We start from the raw sequence: 19,344 nt of genomic DNA, 5'->3' as shown, positions 1-19,344 counted from the left end.
AGACTGGGTCGAGATTGGAGAGAGGAAAGGCTGCAAAAAATTAGAGAATTGGAGTAGGCCTAAAGCATGCAGGTTTCTGTATGTGCATATGGAAGTAGGTTTCCTGGAGGGTGCAGAGGGTAGAGTTAGGCGAAAGGTTAAGAGGTGATGATCAGAGAGAGGGAAGAGCGTGTTAGAGGAGTTAGAGACCGCGCATAAGCAGGAGAAACAAGGTTAAGGGAGCGTCGGTTGCAGTGATTAGTGGAGCGGTGGTCCACTAGCAGGAGGAGGTTAAAGAGATAAGATGAGTAGCTGAAGTGGCATTGGAATTGTCAATAGATATGTTTTAGCCTCCCGGGATGAAAGTCGGTGTGTGTCAGATGAGAGGAAGTGAGGAAGCCAGGCGGCACAGTTGTCAAGAAATTGAGATGTAGGTTTAGGGAGACAATAGATGACAATGACACAGAGAGAAGGGGGTAAAAGATGTATTATAGTTTAGATATATATGCATATTTATTTATTTATTTGCTAAAAATTCTGGCACCATGTTGGAAAACTGTTCAGCTTTATTCAAATAAATGAGATTAAAATCTTCCCCAGCACAGAGAGAAGGCTTTATAGCATTTTGAATAAGGGCAATAGAGAGAAACTAATTTGGTAAGATGCTGGGTTAAAATTGGTTAGTTCACCTACATGGATATTATGCTCATTATCACTGAGAGAAGCTACACAAGTTATTAAGGAAATATTTCTCAGGAGCACTTGCAAGAACTTCACAATGGTACCAGAACACTGATTTTTGGGAGTCTATCTGCCATACCGGTTGTGTACGTCATTATGTATAATTTGGTAGAGAATACAAACTGGAATGAATGCCCCAAAAAATAGTTGAAGGTATAATAGACTGGAAAAAAAAAAGAAACACTCAAAGAAGTAAATGTATACAATTACCTGCAAATCAATAAGGAACAGGAAAAAATCCAGAAAATGCACGAAATAAAAGTTTTAATGTTTTGTTTTTCAAATGTATTTGTCTCACAAAGTTCAAAAGGAGACTTATATCTCAGTCACGTGAAATAAGAAGCTCATATATCACAAAATACTACAGGGTTGTTCAGATGTTTCCTCATGTGTTTGCCAAGATGGGTATTGTGTCTGTATTGGACTATCAAGATTACAGGAATCAGACACTTGCTGGTGTTTTTGGGAAGATGGAGAACCAGTTTGCTTGGCACTATTGGCAGTACTGGAATCAGACTCTTTCTGCTGGGAATGTAAATATGGGTATTCTGATACACTAGGAGTATAAATGATACTGGAATCAGACACTTTATGCGTGGAATGTAAATATGGGTATCCTGATGCAATAGGCGTATTAATGATACTGGAATCAGACACTAGCTGGTGTTTTTCTGAAGATGGAGAACTTGTTTGTCTGGGCCCAACGGCGATTTGTGAATAAGACACTTTCTGCTGTGATTGTGAAGATGGGGATTCTGATGCTCTAGGCCAATTAATAACATGTGTATCGGATGTTTGCTGCTGTAATTGTGACGATGGTGATTCTGCAGATCTAGGCCTATTAATACCATTTGTATCAGATGTTTGCTGGTGTAATTGTGAAGATGGTGATTCTGCTGATCTAGGCCAATTAATAACATTTGTATCAGATGTTTGCTGGTGTAATTGTGAAGATGGAGATTCTGCTGATCTAGGCCAATTAATAACATTTGCATCAGATGTTTGCTGGTGTAATTGTGAAGATGGTGATTCTGCTGATCTAGGCCAATTAATAACATTTGCATCAGATGTTTGCTGGTGTAATTGTGAAGATGGAGATTCTGCTGATCTAGGCCTATTGGGAAGATGTGTATCTTTAATTTCTTTGTGTAATGGCAAAGGTGGAGATCCAAGTTGCTTGGGTCTTTTGAGAGTATGATGACCCCGGGACAGATCAGGCCACTGATCTCTGTCTAACTGTACAGTATTTCCACCCTGGTCATGACTGGAAGACTCTGTCAAAGCTGCTGGTGTGGTGCTCTTCTTGTACATTACTGGCTCTACCTTTGAAGAAACATTAATGGAATCAGTAAATAGACGCGCCATCGGTGCTGATGTCACAACTTTGTTTTTACTACTGTGCTTTGTAATACCCTGCTTGCTTTGCTCGTCAGACCTTCTTTTCTCTTCACTACAATCAGTGCCTTCTTCTGGAGACTTTAGTTGATCGTGTTTAGATGAGGAAACCTGACCGAGGGAATGAGGCAGTAATGGATGGCGTTCCTTTACTATGGTCAGAGGACTCTTTGGTCTGTTGCCTGGACTAACGTGGACAACAGCTTCTTGATTAACAAGTGGAATGGATGCCTTTTTAATCTCCTCTGAGACCAGCTGCACAGTATCATTCTTTTCTGTACTCTGAGAACTTGAAATGTGTACAGCAGGTACCATGACGTCCGTTTTCCAGTCTTGTTTTGCCGGCGCAGAATCAGCCTCTTGCATCAAAAGTGAGACACCTGAAAGGTATAGCACGAGTCAGTTAATCATTCTGTTCCTGTTTTAAGTGTGTGTATGGCAGAGGCATAGATTAATCAGAGAAGTTTAAAATATTTGGTCATGTTATACTTTCTCAATGCAGTTTTGTTTAAAGATGCAGTCCTACTAAGGATAAAAAAAAAGAAATAGAGGTAATGATAGGCTTGCAGGGTACAAGTTAGGTGTTTTTTTTTTTTTTAAACAAAACTAATTGTTTAAAAATATATATTTTTTCTAATGCCTGATAAAAAGCCTTTGTTTCAACCTAAAACTGTCAGGATAAGCTTGAAAAAAAACTTTTATTCATGTTATTTTTCCTAAAAAAAAAAAAGCTTTAATCAGCTAACATATCACATATCAATGTTATTTGTAAAATTCCGACTCCACCTTTAATATAATTATATATAGGTTTAAGTTTTTAATAGCGCATTGTGCAAACGTAGCATTAAGCCTGTTGCATTTTTATATTTTTCAAAATCGGTATATATGTACTGTAGTTGGATTCTTTGATACATACTATGCGGTTTGTCCATTGTAATAGATGGCATTATCTCCGAGGATTTGGGGAATACCAGTGTTTGCACTCCTACTCCTTGTATTTCAGCCACATCTTTCAATTCCCGCAGCAGCTGTTGAACTGAGGAAAATCCATTGAGATGAAGGGGTTCTTGGAATATAAAATAATACATCTTCTGTAATTGGAAGGTTGATATTCCATATGTATGCACCTTCAAAACATTGATAATGTTCTCTTTCATTTTTAGGTTTAATGTCTTCTTTGGTTCTGTCTTGGAATTGAAAGAGTTTACCTGGGCAGTGTGTATTTTTAGTAAATTGCTGTTTGTATTGTGTTTAGAGAGTTGTTCTGCATTTCTTAGCATACAACCAGTAGTTGCAAATGGTGTCGCTTTAATATTAATAGTACAGACTTTTGCATACGTCAGTCCTGCAGAGGACATTTGTATTGAATTTGGGTTACCATGCTCATTCTGGGTTTTATTTATTGGGTTATAAGCACGTCTTGGTGTTATGTGTAGGTTAGACCTGTTTTGTACAGATTGTTTTTCTGCAGAAAGGGAATTGCATGGAATATTCTGTTTTGTGCCACTATAAATTATTTTTGTATCTCTCTGTTCCAAGGGGCGCTGGCTGGATTTGGTGCATGTTACAGGTTTGGTGCTTATGCTCGGATTTTTAGGAGTAGATTGTGGCTGCCTATTTTGTTTCTGTATTTCAGGGACACTCTTGGTCTGTTTGTGGGTTTCCTCTGGTTTATTCATTTTATCTCCCAATGTCTTTTTTTGAAGACTGGCAACATTTCCTTTTGAACTGTTTGTGAACGTAATATCTCGTATGTGTGCAGGACTTTGTGATACATTTTCTCCAGCTTTACTTTCCAGGCGGTTCTTGGTAGATGATACGTCTTTTTGTACTGGAACCAAAGTTTTTGCACCTTTTGTCAACATTTTACTCTGTACGGAAGACAATTGCTTCTCATTTTGTCTCTCGGTGGATGGAACTTGTATTTTGGGAAGTTCTTGGTCACGACTTGATAAAGAACTTGCATGTGTCTCCTTCACTGGTAATGAGGTATTCAGATGTACTTTTTCAAGTTTGCTAGTCAAGTGGGGAGCTGGGGAAATACAATAAAACAAATGTTAAGCCCGTAAAATATATAGATATATTTAAGAATGTCCTCAATACCCAGAATGAGACAAATCAGAGAGAAAGAAAATGAAAATAAAAACATATCATAATCATGATAACATCATGTGTTGGACCTTTTCTGATTATTTAAAGACATTATAGCTTGGTGTAAGTCTGGGGTGCACAAACTGGGGGGCGCAAGATTTTTATGGGGTGGCGCGGCGGTTGCAGAGGACTTGCGCTCTTCCCCAGGGCATTTAAATTAAATGTCGGGGAACCGCGCGAGGCCTCTGCAACCTGAACCTACCGAGATTCAGCCGGCTCCTGGACACTTCTCCATGGCAATTTCAAATGACGCCGCAGGTCACGTGTCGTGACGTCACATGTGCCCACGGTGTCATTTGACTCCGAACTAAGGTAAAGGAGGGGGAGACAAGGCAGAGGGGCACAGCAAGAAAAGTTTGTGCATCCCTGGTGTAAGGCATTTGATAGAACTGTACAGTTGTATACAATCTCTCAAACCTATATTCCAACCCTCTTTTATACAGTAAGTCCTTGATAACCTACCAGTCAAAGCCAGTATTTTAATTTAACTTTATTAAGCTCTTACATGGTTTCAGAAAAAGTGTAATTTACTTTAACAGGCATTGGCTATTGAAATAAACAAGTACAAAACTAAAGTCTAAAATCCCTTAGGAATAGTTTAAAATTCAGCACTGAGTATTGCAGCCTTCAAATGGCTGATGGATCTTGTTCCTAAAACCCCAAAAACAAAAATTGTATGTAGTGTACATTCAAAGGTATTTGTTATTGAGTTTTTCCCAGATAGGCATTGGGACCCTGTTTGTAAAGCTATTAAAAAAATGTAAACTATAGTTTGGAGGAGTGGCCTAAAATGGATGGCACTAACTTTAATGTGAGAATTCCAGTGCCTACTTGTGACATTGGAGAAGTAAACTTATTAGCCTTTATCTGTGGTGCCAAAAAAATAGAATGTAAGTTGTTAAGAGGGGGGACACTATTGTGTTATATAAAAGTATTATTATTACATCACCCAAATGTGTCTGAGCCTTTAAGTGAGGAATTTCTGATGCAAATGAACAGTACAGGTTGGTTTGAATAATCAATGTAATTTAGGATGCTACAATGCAAATAGCACACTTGAAGGGACAATTCCTCCTAGGGCCAACGTGAACTAATTCCGGTGACATGTTTAAGGGGTGTCATCTGAGTATTTTTTTAAAGTTAGGCTTGGGATGGGTTTGATGTGCTCAGGATGCTCCCTTGTGTGATGTCATGGTGTGATCAGTAAGTGCTTGTACAACCACAGCCCCCTCCCACCTACCCTTAACTTGATAAGACACTTGATTGACAAACAATTCCGTATTCAGAGGCCCCTAAGAGATTCAACTGGCTGACTGTGTGGGATCACACTTTTAAGGCTAAAATTCTAAAACATATAATGGCTATTAATTAAACAACAAAACTGAATTTTCACCATTAAATTGATCCTAAGAAAGACATTTCTTTGATGAGGTAAGTAGGAATTTAGACCAGGATAATGCAGTTGATGTGGTCTACTTAGATTTTGCAAAGGCTTTTGATACGGTTTCACACAGGAGGTTGGTGTACAAAATAAAGAAAATTGGACTCAGTAATAATATATGCACCTGGATTGAAAACTGGTTAAAGGACAGACAACAGAGGGTTGTCATAAATGGAACTTTTTCAGGTTGGGCTAAAGTCGTGAGTGGAGTACCTCAGGGATCGGTACTCGGACCCATGCTTTTTAACTTGTTTATTAATGACCTTGAGGTTGGGATCAAGAGCAAAGTCTCCATCTTTGCTGATGATACTAAATTGTGTAAGGTAATAGAATCAGAGCAGGATGTAATTTCTCTTCAGAAGGACTTGGAGAGACTGGAAACGTGGGCAGGTAAATGGCAGATGAAGTTTAATACAGATAAATGTAAGGTTATGCATTTGGGATGCAAGAATAAAAAGGCGAATTACAAATTAAATGGAGATATATTGGGGGAATCCTTGATGGAGAAGGATTTAGTAGTGCTTTTAGCAATAGTGCCCAATGTCATGCAGTAGCTGCAAAGGCAAACAAGATCTTATCTTGCATCAAACGGGCAATGGATGGGAAGTAAATATAATTATGCCCCTTCATAAAGCATTAGTAAGACCACACCTTGAATATGGAGTACAATTTTGGGCACCAATCCTAAGAAAATACATTATGGAACTAGAGAGAGTGCAGAAAAAGAACGATGTGACGTTCGAAACGCGTTGGATGGGTCCTTTGTCACATTAAAGTGCCCTTTTAATCATTTTTTGTCCTGGGTCCTACCTGCTCCGTTTGTGCTGGTGCGCTTTTTGGTCTCCTTTTTTTCTTTACAGTAAGGGCAGCTAAAATGTGGAATTCATTACCCATGGAGACTGATGGCAGATACAATAGATTTGTTCAAAAAAAGGTTGGACATCTTTTTAGATGGGAAAGGTATACAGGGATATACCAAATAAGTATACATGGGAAGGATGTTGATCCAGGGATTAATCCGATTGCCAATTCTTGGAGTCAGGAAGGAATTAATTTTTCCCCTTAATGTGGTTTTTTGTTTGCCTTCCTCTGGATCAATACGAAAGTATAGATACAGGCATACCCCGCATTAACGTACGCAATGGGACCGGAGCATGTATGTAAAGCGAAAATGTACTTAAAGTGAAGCACTACCTTTTCCCCACTTATCAATGCATGAACTGTACTGCAATCATCATATACGTGCATAACTGATGTAAATAACGCATGTGTAACAGGCTCAATAGTCTCCCCGCTTGCGCACAGCTTCGGTACAGATAGGGAGCCGGTGTTGCTGTTCAGGACGTACTCACAGGCACATGCGTGAGCTGCCGTTTGCCTATTGAGCGAGATGTACTTACTCGCGAGTGTACTTAAAGTGAGTGTCCTTAAACCGGGGTATGCCTGTATAGGATAAAGTATCTGTTGTCTAAATTTAGCATGAATTAGCTTGGGACATGGGGGGTGTAGGGGCGGGGACTTCCACGGGTGTTTTATTTACAAAAATTGTTTATGCTTTGGTTTTGGTGTAACTAAATTGGTTTTGAATTTGAAAAAAAAATCAAAATAGGTAGGGAACTGTGCTAAAACGTTTTGAAAATTCAATCTTTTGTGCATAAGGTTTGAAGTTTTCTCAGTTAATATATTTAAAATAAATAAATTAAAAAACCGAATCAGAAATGAGCATTTTTGGGTATTGGCTACTATTTTGCTCAGCTTCAAAAATAGTTCTGGAGTTCAATTCGGACATCCGAACGAATACCAATTCTCAAAGTTCAGATTTCTAACCCGCAAACCTGACCATCCTTAGTGGGTAGTTTTTAATAAGTGGAGTTTGGAAGGTGTTACATTTATAATATAATGTTATGTATTTGCTCCGATTCTGCATCTTTATTAATCTTTTTTTCTATTTGCTGACAGAAAGCATACTCTTACTTTTTGGGTTACTTACTGAAGAACATATCTTGAGCCTTTCTAGTAGAGTGCTCTGAACAGGTAACTAATATAGTACACTACATGCCCCTCCTACACTAAGAAAGTTGAGGGCCGGGTTAGTGTTTATGTCATATACAGATGAACAAAGGAAAAAGAACAGGGGCAGCGCTCTCCAACAATATTGCTAATAATATACAGCAAGGCCCCGCTTCTCAGCGATCCACTGATACGGCGGCACCAAGAAGGGGGCCGCCATGTCTCCTCAGAGGCTGTTGCCGCCTGCATGTGCAGAACGTAGCTTGAAATTGCCGGGTTGCGCATGCGCACAAGGGGGAAATTGCCGGGTTGCGCATGCGCACAGCTGAAAATTGCCGGTTCCACTTTCCGCGATTTTCACTATACGACGGGCCCTTAGAACGGAACCCGCCATATGCCCGGGGGCCCTGCTGTAGTTGTGCACAACAATAACAATGTGACATCTAATGTGATCTAATAGTGCCACACAGCGGTGAAAATATATATATGATTGACTTGATGTGAATATATATAATAATATATACTGTAAGTGTAAATAGTGACATTTCTTTGAGTCCTCCCCTCAACTTATAGGAAAACAGTTCTCTGGTTTTCCATACAGCATATCCAAGGGAGTAAAGGAACGGAGGGCATCAAGATGTGTATGTATATGAAAAAGATACAAAAAATAGACCACACAGTAGTATTGTCAGACTGGATGGAAAATGACAAATTGGACCTCCAAGGGTTCTACTCAGGGCCGCCAACAGAAATCGTGGGGCCCAGGACAAACATTTTAAGCAGGGCCCTCCCATCCCCGTGTCGGCGGTATTGCAAGCCGCCCCTCCCCCCCCCATTTCCCACCTCACGAGCCCCCTCTCTCCCCCCCTCTCTTCCCATGTATTTCTCTCCATTTCGTCTCACCCCCACTCACTCTCCCGCCTCGCATGTATTTCTCTCCCCTGCGTCTCACTCTTACTCCCTCTTTTCCTCACTCACCCCCTCTCTCCTCTCCCTCCGTCAATTACCCCACACTCACTCATTCCCTCCCCCCTCACACAATTCCCCCCACAAGATATATACCAAAAAACTTACCACCCCCGAATACATACAAAAAAAACACCTCCCAATACATATAAAAAAAAACAATACATATAACTCCCCATACATACACGCACACACACGCACGCACACACACCATATAATAAAACAACCCTCCTCAATACATACTAAAAAAAACTTAAGCCATATAAAAATATCCCCAAGCCCCCAATACATATAAAAATACCCCCAAGCCTCCCAATACATATAAAAAGACCCCCACTCCCCCAATACATATAAAAATTCCCCCAAGCCCACGATACATATAAAAAGACCCCCACTCCCTCAATACATATAAAAGACCCCCACTCCCCCAATACATATAAAAAGACCCCCACTTCCCCCCAATACATATAAAAAGACCACCACTCCCCCCAATACATATAAAAAGACCCCCACTCCCTCCAAGTATATATAAAAAGACCCCCACCCTCTCAATACATATAAAAAGACCCCAACTCCCCCAATACATATAAAAAAAGGCCTCCACTCCCCCCAATACATATAAAAAGACCCACACTCCCTCCCAATACATATAAAAAGCTCCCCACTCCCTCCCAATACATATAAAAAAAGTAGACATACCTTGGGGATGGTCGGGACCAGAGGCTGCGGGGTCCGGGGGTCGGTGGGGGGTCTGAGGAGTCACTTGGTTGGGGAGGGCGCTGGGGGGAAGCATCCTAGTAGGGACTGGAACTGAGGGGTGGGGAAGGATGCCGGGCGGTAGGTCTTGGATGGGGTTGTTGAGGGGATGCCGGTAGGGGTCTGGGGACGGTGGAGAGAGGGGGGCTGAGGAGGGCGAGGGTGAAGACCGCCCTGGTCCCTACTGCAGGGGGAGCTGAGGCCGAGGGGATGCTGGTAGGGGCCTGGGGATGGTGAAGAGGCCTGGGGACGATGGAGGGAGGGGGGCTGAGGAGCGTGGCTAGGGAGAGCGCAGGTGAAGGCCCGCCGGCCCGGGCCCCTACTGGAGGGGGAGCTGAGGCCGAGGGGATGCTGGTAGGGGCCTGGGGATGGTGAAGAGGCCTGGGGACGATGGAGGGAGGGGGGCTGAGGAGCGTGGCTAGGGAGAGCGCAGGTGAAGGCCCGCCGGCCCGGGCCCCTACTGGAGGGGGAGCTGAGGCCGAGGGGATGCTGGTAGGGGCCTGGGGATGATGGAGAGAGGGGGGCTGAGGAGTGGGGCTGGGGAGAGCGCGGGTGAAGGCCCACCCACCCGGGCCCTAACTGCAGGGGAGCCGAGGCCAAGAGGATGCCGGTAGGGGCCTGGGGATGATGGGGAGGGGCCTGGGGATGGTAGGAGGGGCTGAGGAGCGTGGCTGGGGAGAGCACGGGTTAAAGCCCGCCCACCTGGATCCCTACAGCAGGGGGAGCCGAGGGGATGACGGTGGGAGGGGGGAGCGGTTGGGGACGGTGGGAGAGCGCAGGTTAAGGCCCGGCCGCCCAGGCCCCTACTGCAGGGGGAGCAAAAATGACAACCATTTTTTTTTACACGGGCCCGGGACGCCAACCCCGGCAGATGCCCCCTATTGGCGGCCCTGGTTCTACTCACATTTCATTGGGTGTAAAGGATCGTGTCAAAATCTGTGGCTATGGATGCTGTAATGTGGGTTACCTCAAGACAAAGAAGAATACCATAGAACAATAACATTTGATAAACTTTTTAAAAGAACACACAAGCCCCTAAATGCACACTTACATTTGGGCAGTTCTTTTTAGTATGTATAAGTAAAAACAATAATCTGGGTGAAGCAAGTTCTCACCGCTTCCGCGATGCCGGTAGGATCAACTGTTTGGCGCTGGCAGGGGTTACTTCCGTTAGTGGCCGCCCAGAACCTCGTGTAGCTTCCCAAACATTCCTATCTCCGGTTTAGTGTTTCCTCTCACAGGACGCGTTTTGCTTTGAGCAAAAGCTTCGTCAGTGGTCAGATCAAGGGGCTTGTGTTCTTTCATTAAGTTTATCAAACATTAGTGCACGATGGTGTTCTCCTTTCTCTTAAGGTAACCCACATTACAGCATCAATTGCCACAGATTGTGACATGATCCTTTACACCCACTCAAATGTAAGTAAAACCCTTGGAGGTCCAATTTGTCATTTTCCATCTAGTCTGACAATACTACTGAATGGTCTATTTTTTTGTATCTTTTTCATATACATACACATCTTGATGCCCTCTGCTCCTTTACTCCCTTGGATATACAGATGAAGCCAGGGTTATTTTAACCTCTGGTGCATTGTTGTATGGTATGTTGTGCTATTCTTTGTTATCACTGCAATTAAGCCCTATGAAAATTATGATATTCTAAATCAGGGGCGCGCAAACTTGTTTTGCTGCGCTCCCCGTACCTGCTCTCCTCCTTTGTGCGCCCCCCTCCTAACCTCGTGCAGCGTCACTTGTGACGTCACGTGACCAGCGACGTCATTTGACGTCACGTTAACGTGACAACTCTGATGTCACATGACTCCGCGGCATTGCCATGGTAACGCGTCCTGGAGCCGGCTGAACCTTGGTAAGTAGAGGTTGCAGAGGCCTCGCGTGGTCCCCCGGCATTTAATTTAAATGCCGGGGGGGGGGGAGAGCGCGGGATCTCTGCAACTGCCCGCGCCTCCCCCAAAAATCTTGCACACCCCTGGGGGTTGTGCACTGCTGTTCTAAATTATAATTCAATATTCTGCATTATCATTACATAAGATTACATCTGTAGTATATTTATGTTAACGTCCCTTGGTATGTTAGTACCATCTCTCAGATTAAGTTATTTAGATATAAAAAAAATAATTGGTAACATTATTTATAAAAGCAGTTTGCAAACAGCTTACTACAGTACTTTTTTCCATTTACAACATTACACATTAGACTAACAAGTGCTCTAAATGAAAAGTTATTGCTTTGTTTCTGTCATTTCTGATGGAACCAATAACATTCATTTTCATTTATAAGTGAGACCCCTTAGTTTTTGAGTCCTAGTAACTCGGGTATAGAAAATGACATAAGGATACTAAGAAAAGGAGTACCAAGAGAGTGGGGCTAACACTTTCAAAAGATATAAAGAAAAAAATATATATGCATATGTTTGAGTTGAGCACTTATTATAATCAAATACCTGATTTTTCACTTGCGGGACGTTGGACATCTTCCTGGGATTCATCTGTTCCTCCGATGTACAAGATCGTATGTTGAGAGGGTGATAGACATTTTATCAAGCACCCATTAGTTGTTTCTTGCAACACAACTAGATCTTTCATATCATTCAGTAGGCTCTTCAAGGATGTATAGCCATAATGGGAAAGTTTAAACTGATATCCATGTGTTCGGTGGAACAGTCCAGCGAACTCTTCACAAAGAACACCCTTTTTTTTTTGCAGAACAACTATGAGAACCTCTGTCTGCAGAACGCTATCCATGGTCTATCTGCAAAAACAAAGGACGAAGAATGAGAACTGAACTTAATATAATGAAGCAATCAGATTTTAAACAAATACATCACAGTATAATGGGACGAATTACACACACACACACACACACACACACACACACACACACACACACACACACACACACACACACACACACACACACACACACACACACACACACACACACTGTATAAGCGCAAAAAGAACGGGAGAACAAAAAGGCCAAAAAGTGAAATATGTCAGTGATCAGATAAAAAAAGAGTTTAAGATATGTGATTTTAAGCTCACAAATTATCCACTTGAGTTTTGTGCATTTCAGTCAGAGTCCCACGCAGGCATGGGTGTTAATCTCATGCTACAGATGGAGTTGGCATACCTCTGTCTTGAGTCTCCTGCACCTCGTCGGTGTATGGTGACGTCAGCAGGGGAGACATTGCGTGTTGCACTGTTGGGATTCTACTGCTTCTCTGATGTTTAGATGTGATTAAGGAAGTCCAGGAAGTCCAAAAAAGTTAACCCTATGCATTTCACTTTACAGCTTCTTCACAGTTGATCCTGGGTGATACAGATAGCGGCGTGCAGACTCCATCTGCAGTGTGAGATTTAACACCCGTGCCTGTGTGGGACTACAGCAAAGACCGTTCTGGGCGGTTTCTAGAAAACGCTTCTATTTTACTACAATCCTCCTACGTTTTTTTGATAGTGAGCGCATAAAACTGTTTTTAAACATATTACGCTATGTTCTGCTTTTCAATCTATAAAGTAGCATACTTAAAGAATTGGACCCGTTTGTACTGCAAAGCATACACATGTTTCCACCTGCTTGTCAGATTCTGATTGAAATGCACAAAACCTAAGTGGATAATTTATGAGTTTAACATAACATATCTTTAGCTTTTTTTAAAAAAATCTGTTCCCAGACATACTACACTAGTTCAGCCTTTTTTTCCCTCCCCGTTGTTTTTTTTCCCTCAGGTCACCTGCCACGTAAGGCACACCTGTGAGCAAGTGACCTTCATATGGAACAAGGGTTAATACACAGCTCTCTATCTGGCCCACTTTTCACCTTCTGCAAAGGGCCCTCAAATGAGTAATATCTCCCTTCAGTCCATCCCAATATACCATCTGTCACGGACAGCACACTTGTGAGCACGTGACTTATATATGCAACCTGGGTTAATAAACACGCTACTTTAGCCAACTCACCTTTTGCCTCCGCAAACTACTTTCAATTAGTTAATATTTACCCTTATTCATTTGCAACATTATACGCTACCCCCACCCAAGAAATATAAAATATGAAATTTGCAGTCTAAGGTCCCTGTTTATTAAAGAAAAACTATGCACTTTAAAAGTCTGTTGTCGCAAAATGTGTCCGAAAATATAAATTACTCTATACAAAGTGTGCAACAGTTAATTCAGAGTCCAAAGTATTACTTATTAAAGTTTATATATATATATATATATATATATATATATATATATTAAAAAAAATATATATATATATATATACAGTATATATATATACTGTATATACAAAGTGCTTTATATTACAGAAGAAGATTATTACAAGTACAGTTACAATAAATGCAGAACAGTTTCTTAAAATAAAAGTATAAAACATACGCAGAAATTCCTATAATTTACCATGTCATAGGTTTTTCCCAGAGACGTCACTGGCGTAGGCAAAATGAGGACTAATGTGTCTGATCCCACAATACACCTCTTGTTGAATTCTAAGTTTAATAAGTTCTTGCTGAGCCTTACGTACCATTCTTGTCCCATTGAAGCAACATGAGCCCACCCCTGTCGTAAATCAGCTACTTGGGTGACTTACAATTTGAAAGAAAAAAAATCTGTCTTCTGACATTTAAAAGTCTGACTAATATAGAAACACACTCATAACTTTCTGGCTATGATACTTAGACACACGTGAGTCATTACAATAGGTTTCTGCAAGTTTGATGAATGGGACAAGACTCATTTTGACAGACTTGCCTGTAAATTTGAGTGACAATGGATATCTGTCTTTTTCCACCTCCTAAACATGAAGGGTTTGGCATCATTTGATTTGTTTAATTAAATATTTTACAAATAACTATTCGTTATACTTCAGAATAGGTGTCAGGTCCTTACTTCATATTTTTGAACACTAGGGTTAGTCACGCCCATTGACACTCCGTGGAACCTTTCCAGGAATGCTTTGAAAGTACCTTTAAAAGTGTCCTGTTAACTTGAGTGTCAGAAGAGACATCATTTAATCCCAGCTCTAGCAAAACAGATGTTCTTATCTCTAGATTATAGTGGTCCTATAAATTTGGCCTAGTCAAGGGATTAAGAGGCCATGAAAAAAAAATCTATGTATTTTTAAGTCACACTGTAACCATATTAACACCTGAAGTTGCAGATTGATTAAAATACTTAATAGCTTATATCATGATATTATCATGACATCATCATTGAACATATCTACTCTTAAGAGGATCCCATATGAGGTCCAAAGTATATAGGCAGCATTAGATAACAAGACCTTTTTCAAAGTGTTATTCATATGTGTGTGTGTGTGTGTGTGTGTGTGTGTGTGTGTGTGTGTGTGTGTGTGTGTGTGTGTGTGTGTGTGTGTGTGTGTGTGTGTGTGTGTGTGTGACAAAGAAACAGAAGCACACAAATCAACAATGCAATTTCATATATATATATACTGCATTGTTGATTTGTGCGCTTCTATTTCTTTGTCACACACACACACACACATATATATATATATATATATATATATATATATATACATATATATATATAATATATATTACACACACACACATTTGTATGTGTATGTGTGTGATAAAGGAACAGAAGCGCACAGATCAACAACGCAATATAATATCTATATTTTTTCAGAGTTGTTGTGTACTTATTTGTATCTTGCTAAATATTTCTGTGAGAATAGTGATTTCAAGAATACTGGCTAGTTACTATGTGCCTTTCTGTTTGACGAACAATGGCATCATAATTACTTTGTAAAGAAAGAGCCACCGCAAAAAGGAACAATGTATCTCTGACATTGAAGATTGACAAATAGTTTTATCACCAAAATACAATACAAAGATTTTGTTTACAATGGAAATTAAAAAATACTTTTGGCCGATATGTTTTTTTAAGTGTTAGTACGCTACATTTAGCATATTTAACATGCCACTGACCTTTGTTCACTTTTGTCTTAAAAAAGTACTGTCCCTTTACTCCCAATATACCGTGCACATCATAATTTGCACAGGAACCTACGCATGGTGCAAAGGAGTGTTAACCATGAATAAATTATGACCCTTAAAAAAAATAGCCTAATAGTGCATTAGGTGGCTAACAATTATGCATAAAACTCACTTGGATATATAAAGTGGCATTAGAAGTTTTGAAATTAATTTACCTATGCTTTGCATGCGTTAATTAGCTTGGTATTTAAGCAAATAATGTCATGCTTATGGTTGCTATTGAGAAAGAATGCTATGGTATTTAACATCCTCTTAAATTAAGTGTAATTGACAATTTGACTGCAAAGTCAGAATTGCCTCCTTGAAAAGTGTAGATTCTTTTTTTGGGGGGGGCAGGGGAGGGATTCAGGAAGCTTTGATAACCGGTATGTATTCAAGTCAATTTTAGCACAGATCAAGCTCCAAATAACCGTTTACCAAGCTTAATGAATCACCCCTTTGTACTTTGTGATTCTTTTTAAACACCCAACAAGAGATATCTTCCCATATCTAATAGTGTGTATATAGCGTGCAAAACCTCACAGATTTGTGTGTACTGTACTGTTAACAGAAAGCAGAAAAATTATTTTTCAAGAGCTTTGCACAGGGCCTATCGTCTTGGCCCAGGTGGGTGTCCTTATAAGGAGCCCTCAGGGACTCATAAAGCCACCATTATTTAATCATCGTAAGCAATTAGTCCAATGTCAGTAAAAAACATTTTTTATTCAATCCCATCAGTTAAAGAGCTTCTCACTAATATTTTTTTAAACAACTTATCAGTGTTATTATAAGTAACATATGATTTATTTATTTTCATCCTATTAAAAATGAATATGTTTTATTTTTTCTCTGGGTCTATTGAATTCACTGATATCCGCTACTTTGTTTTGTCTGACTAATTGCGGCTTTACAAAAGGTATACAAACAATGGGCAAAACGAAGTCTAGTTTAAAGCACAGTCTTATCCCTAAAAAAACATTAGATAAAGGATGTAAAAACTATTCAAAGCTTTTGTTTATCACATTTAACCTACTGTATTAAACATGCCACTGGCCTTCGTTAAGGTTTGTCATAGGAGTGACTGCCCCTTTAAAATCATTATATTTACACATCTGCCTCCTACATTCACACGGTTCTCACATCTCTATTTGGATTTAAAAAAAAGATGTACAAGAATATAGCAACGCTAACCAAGGATCCTTAAAACGGTCTTAAAGGAGCAAGGAGGTAAGTATCTCCAGAAGCAGGGGGTCCCCGGAGCTGAAATTAACAGGGTTCAACTCCGGAGACCCCCTGCTTCAATCCTATATATAAAAATTACAAAAATTGCAAAAAATATTGCAGGCTTGGATTGCCTCTAAGGCTGCATCCACGGTGCCCGCACAAGCGAGCGCGTCACGCTCGCCTGTAGCTGGAGCGATACGCGGCCTATAGGATTGCGCGACGGGGGGCATGCCGGGAGGCGGTTCGCCCTCATTGGCTGAACCGCCACGTGACCCGTCCATCGCGCAGCAAAATAAAATGTATTTGATTCCTCTCGCGCCATCGCACTCGCGCGGAATTGCCTTACGGCATTTTGATCGCGCCACGTGCGCGGTTGGTCGCGCTTACCATGGACGCGGCCTAGGTGAAGTGATTATATGCAGTGTCAGACTGGGGCATCCAGGGCTCACAGGTGAACAACTGTAGGGCAGGAGAGGGCAACTCCAGTCCTCAAGTGCCACCAACAGGTCAGGTTTTAAGGATATCCCTGCTTCAGCACAGATGGCTTAATTGAGGACGGGCGTTACGTTACCCCCATGCCATAGGAAATAACCTCTCAGGCCCCCCCACACCCTCAACCAACCCACTGGGAGAGTGTGGAGTAGTCCGTGCCTGGAGAACAATGGTATTTTATGTGTAGGGGATGGGACTGTATAGCTAGGAGCGCTAGTGTCAAGCGGGTGTCCTCTCCTCCCAGTTGGAATTTACCAGGAGGTGCGGTAGGAGCAGCCTGGTGGGAAAAAGGCCGAGCCAACCAGCTTCTGGAGTGTCCCTCCCAAATAGGGAGAGCTGAGCGGTATGCATGAATTTGGTATAATAGTGTTTCTATGTGTGTGCGTGTGTGTGCGTGTGTGTGCGTGTGTGTGCATGTATGCGCACATTATACCTGGGCTGGTGGGTTGTAGCGTTGGCCAATATATCGATATAATAGTGATAATAAAAAAAAAAATGACAAAAAAAGATGACAAACATCAATGACTCACCCATGAAAGGCATTGACATTTTAGGGACAGTTATTGACGTGTTATTTAAGGTGCAGCAGCCTCATAGAAGGAGAATCTGAAAAATGGATCCCACACCCATCCTTTACACTCCACCTCTCAATGATAGCCCCTTTCTCCCCAGAGCATCAGTTTGCCCCTAATCCCTACCCCTATCTCTGATGTTCAGTGATCGGCAGAAGGAGGAATTATATATTTTCAAATGTATTTATAAACACCTTTAACTTGTAACAAACGTTAAAACTAAATGCCTCTACAATTATACAAATGTTAAATAATGAAAACAAAAAAAAATTCCTTTTGAACACACACATATTCATTCATAGCTTTAGCACGACCTAACTCCCATTCAAATGGATAAAAGTTTAAATGTGCTAAAGCTTAGCACCCTTTGGTAAATACGAGCCATAAAGTGATAAATATCGATATCACAATACATTTCTTAGTCTAACATTTGCCAGACAGCCCCTAAAAATAAGTCAACAATTGTACGTATTGTTTTACTTCCTTATTCTGTTTTATGAGAGCCACCATGTTTCAATCCACATTACATTTAGCTGGAAATCTTTCATAAAACAGGAACTAGAGAAGAAAAAGCTTGTAAGGCTACATAATGTTGTTATATTGATGCATATATACATATATATTATATCTAAATATATAAAAGCAAAATTACAGCAGTGTCCATGTCAAAACTGCACAGTTTTTGCACTTGATGATAAAGTCTGCATGCAGCACACCCGCAGGATATATCCTTACTTTTATTGTGTGGTGGTGTCTCAAACAGAAACTCGTGCACTTCAGACAAAGTCATCCTGTTTCCTTTCTTTCCTCTCTCATATTCCAGCACTACTGCGCCCATCTGAGCGCTGCTAGTCATGATGTTGCTACTTCTTGGAAACAAAATAATCAATAATCTACCCACCACCACCTTGTCAGATGTATACAGTATGTGTCTAAAAACTGTGTATAATCCCACAAATGATTAAAATGATACTCACAGATCATATGATATTGCTTTCCTGTAGCATCTCCAGATTTGTTCTCCAAGAAATCCCCTTCTATTTCCCACGCTCAATCACTAGAGGTAAACCTAACATACTGTAAGAAAGAAAAGTACAGAACACAGGTTTTTCAGACCACAGCTCCGCTTCTCTGAATGGCAGCAGGATTTTCTGTTTCCAGATTCCTCCTACTGTATTGAATTGAGTAAATAAACAGAGCCACTGTTCCAGTTTCGTTTCCTTAACATTACACACCGTCACATGTTATGCCACACAGTGATTGGCTGTATCTAACTTGCCCAACCCTTCTGCACACAGCCCTTCCAAGCACTGTTTCAATGGCCATGTCATAACAGGTACCGTACATGTAAAAAAGGTGTGTGAATCCAGGATTGTAGAATAGTTGAAGTGCCCCAAGATTTATACAGTTCTTGATTGAGGGAGAGTACAATCTTTTAAAATAGCAGAGAAATACTGTAGCATTTAAAAAAAAAGAGAGAGTTTGTTCTATATTTATTGTACAGAGCAGGGGTGCGCAAACAGGGGTGCGCAAACAGGGGGGCTCCCCCCCCCAGGGTGGCATGAGAATTTCGGGGGGGGGGGTAGGGGGTGTACGGC

General features: G+C 41.0%; 1 protein-coding gene across 3 annotated transcripts; it reads right to left on the bottom strand.

Annotated features, from left to right (window-relative positions):
* Positions 1-969: 969 nt before the first annotated feature.
* Positions 970-18,964, bottom strand: LOC142497489 (uncharacterized). Of its 3 annotated transcripts, none has more exons than XM_075605340.1 (5): positions 18,724-18,964; positions 18,482-18,615; positions 11,898-12,205; positions 3,032-4,147; positions 970-2,495 (listed from the first exon to the last, which is right to left on the bottom strand). In XM_075605340.1, exons 3-5 carry the CDS (start codon positions 12,196-12,198, stop codon positions 1,072-1,074), a joined length of 2,841 nt encoding a protein of 946 aa, XP_075461455.1. In that variant the 5' UTR covers positions 12,199-12,205; positions 18,482-18,615; positions 18,724-18,964; the 3' UTR covers positions 970-1,071. The 3 variants fall into 3 exon arrangements, with proteins under 3 accessions (XP_075461455.1, XP_075461456.1, XP_075461454.1); XM_075605341.1 differs by having other exon boundaries at positions 18,482-18,612; XM_075605339.1 differs by lacking the exon at positions 18,482-18,615.
* Positions 18,965-19,344: the final 380 nt, after the last annotated feature.

The sequence above is a fragment of the Ascaphus truei genome, chromosome 6 (genome assembly GCF_040206685.1).
Source record: "Ascaphus truei isolate aAscTru1 chromosome 6, aAscTru1.hap1, whole genome shotgun sequence".
NCBI classification, from domain to species: Eukaryota; Metazoa; Chordata; class Amphibia; order Anura; family Ascaphidae; genus Ascaphus; species Ascaphus truei.
This window is presented reverse-complemented; position numbering and strand designations above follow the sequence as displayed.

Excerpts from the sequence above, each read along its gene's own strand:
- LOC142497489 (XM_075605340.1), bottom strand. The coding sequence starts at position 12,198 with ATGGATAGCGTTCTGCAGACAGAGGTTCTCATAGTTGTTCTGCAAAAA. Across the intron at positions 4,148-11,897 it reads TCCCGCAAGTGAAAAATCAG|CTCCCCACTTGACTAGCAAA; the intron begins GTATTTGATTAT and ends GTATTTCCCCAG. Across the intron at positions 2,496-3,031 it reads TACAATGGACAAACCGCATA|GTGTCTCACTTTTGATGCAA; the intron begins GTATGTATCAAA and ends TATACCTTTCAG.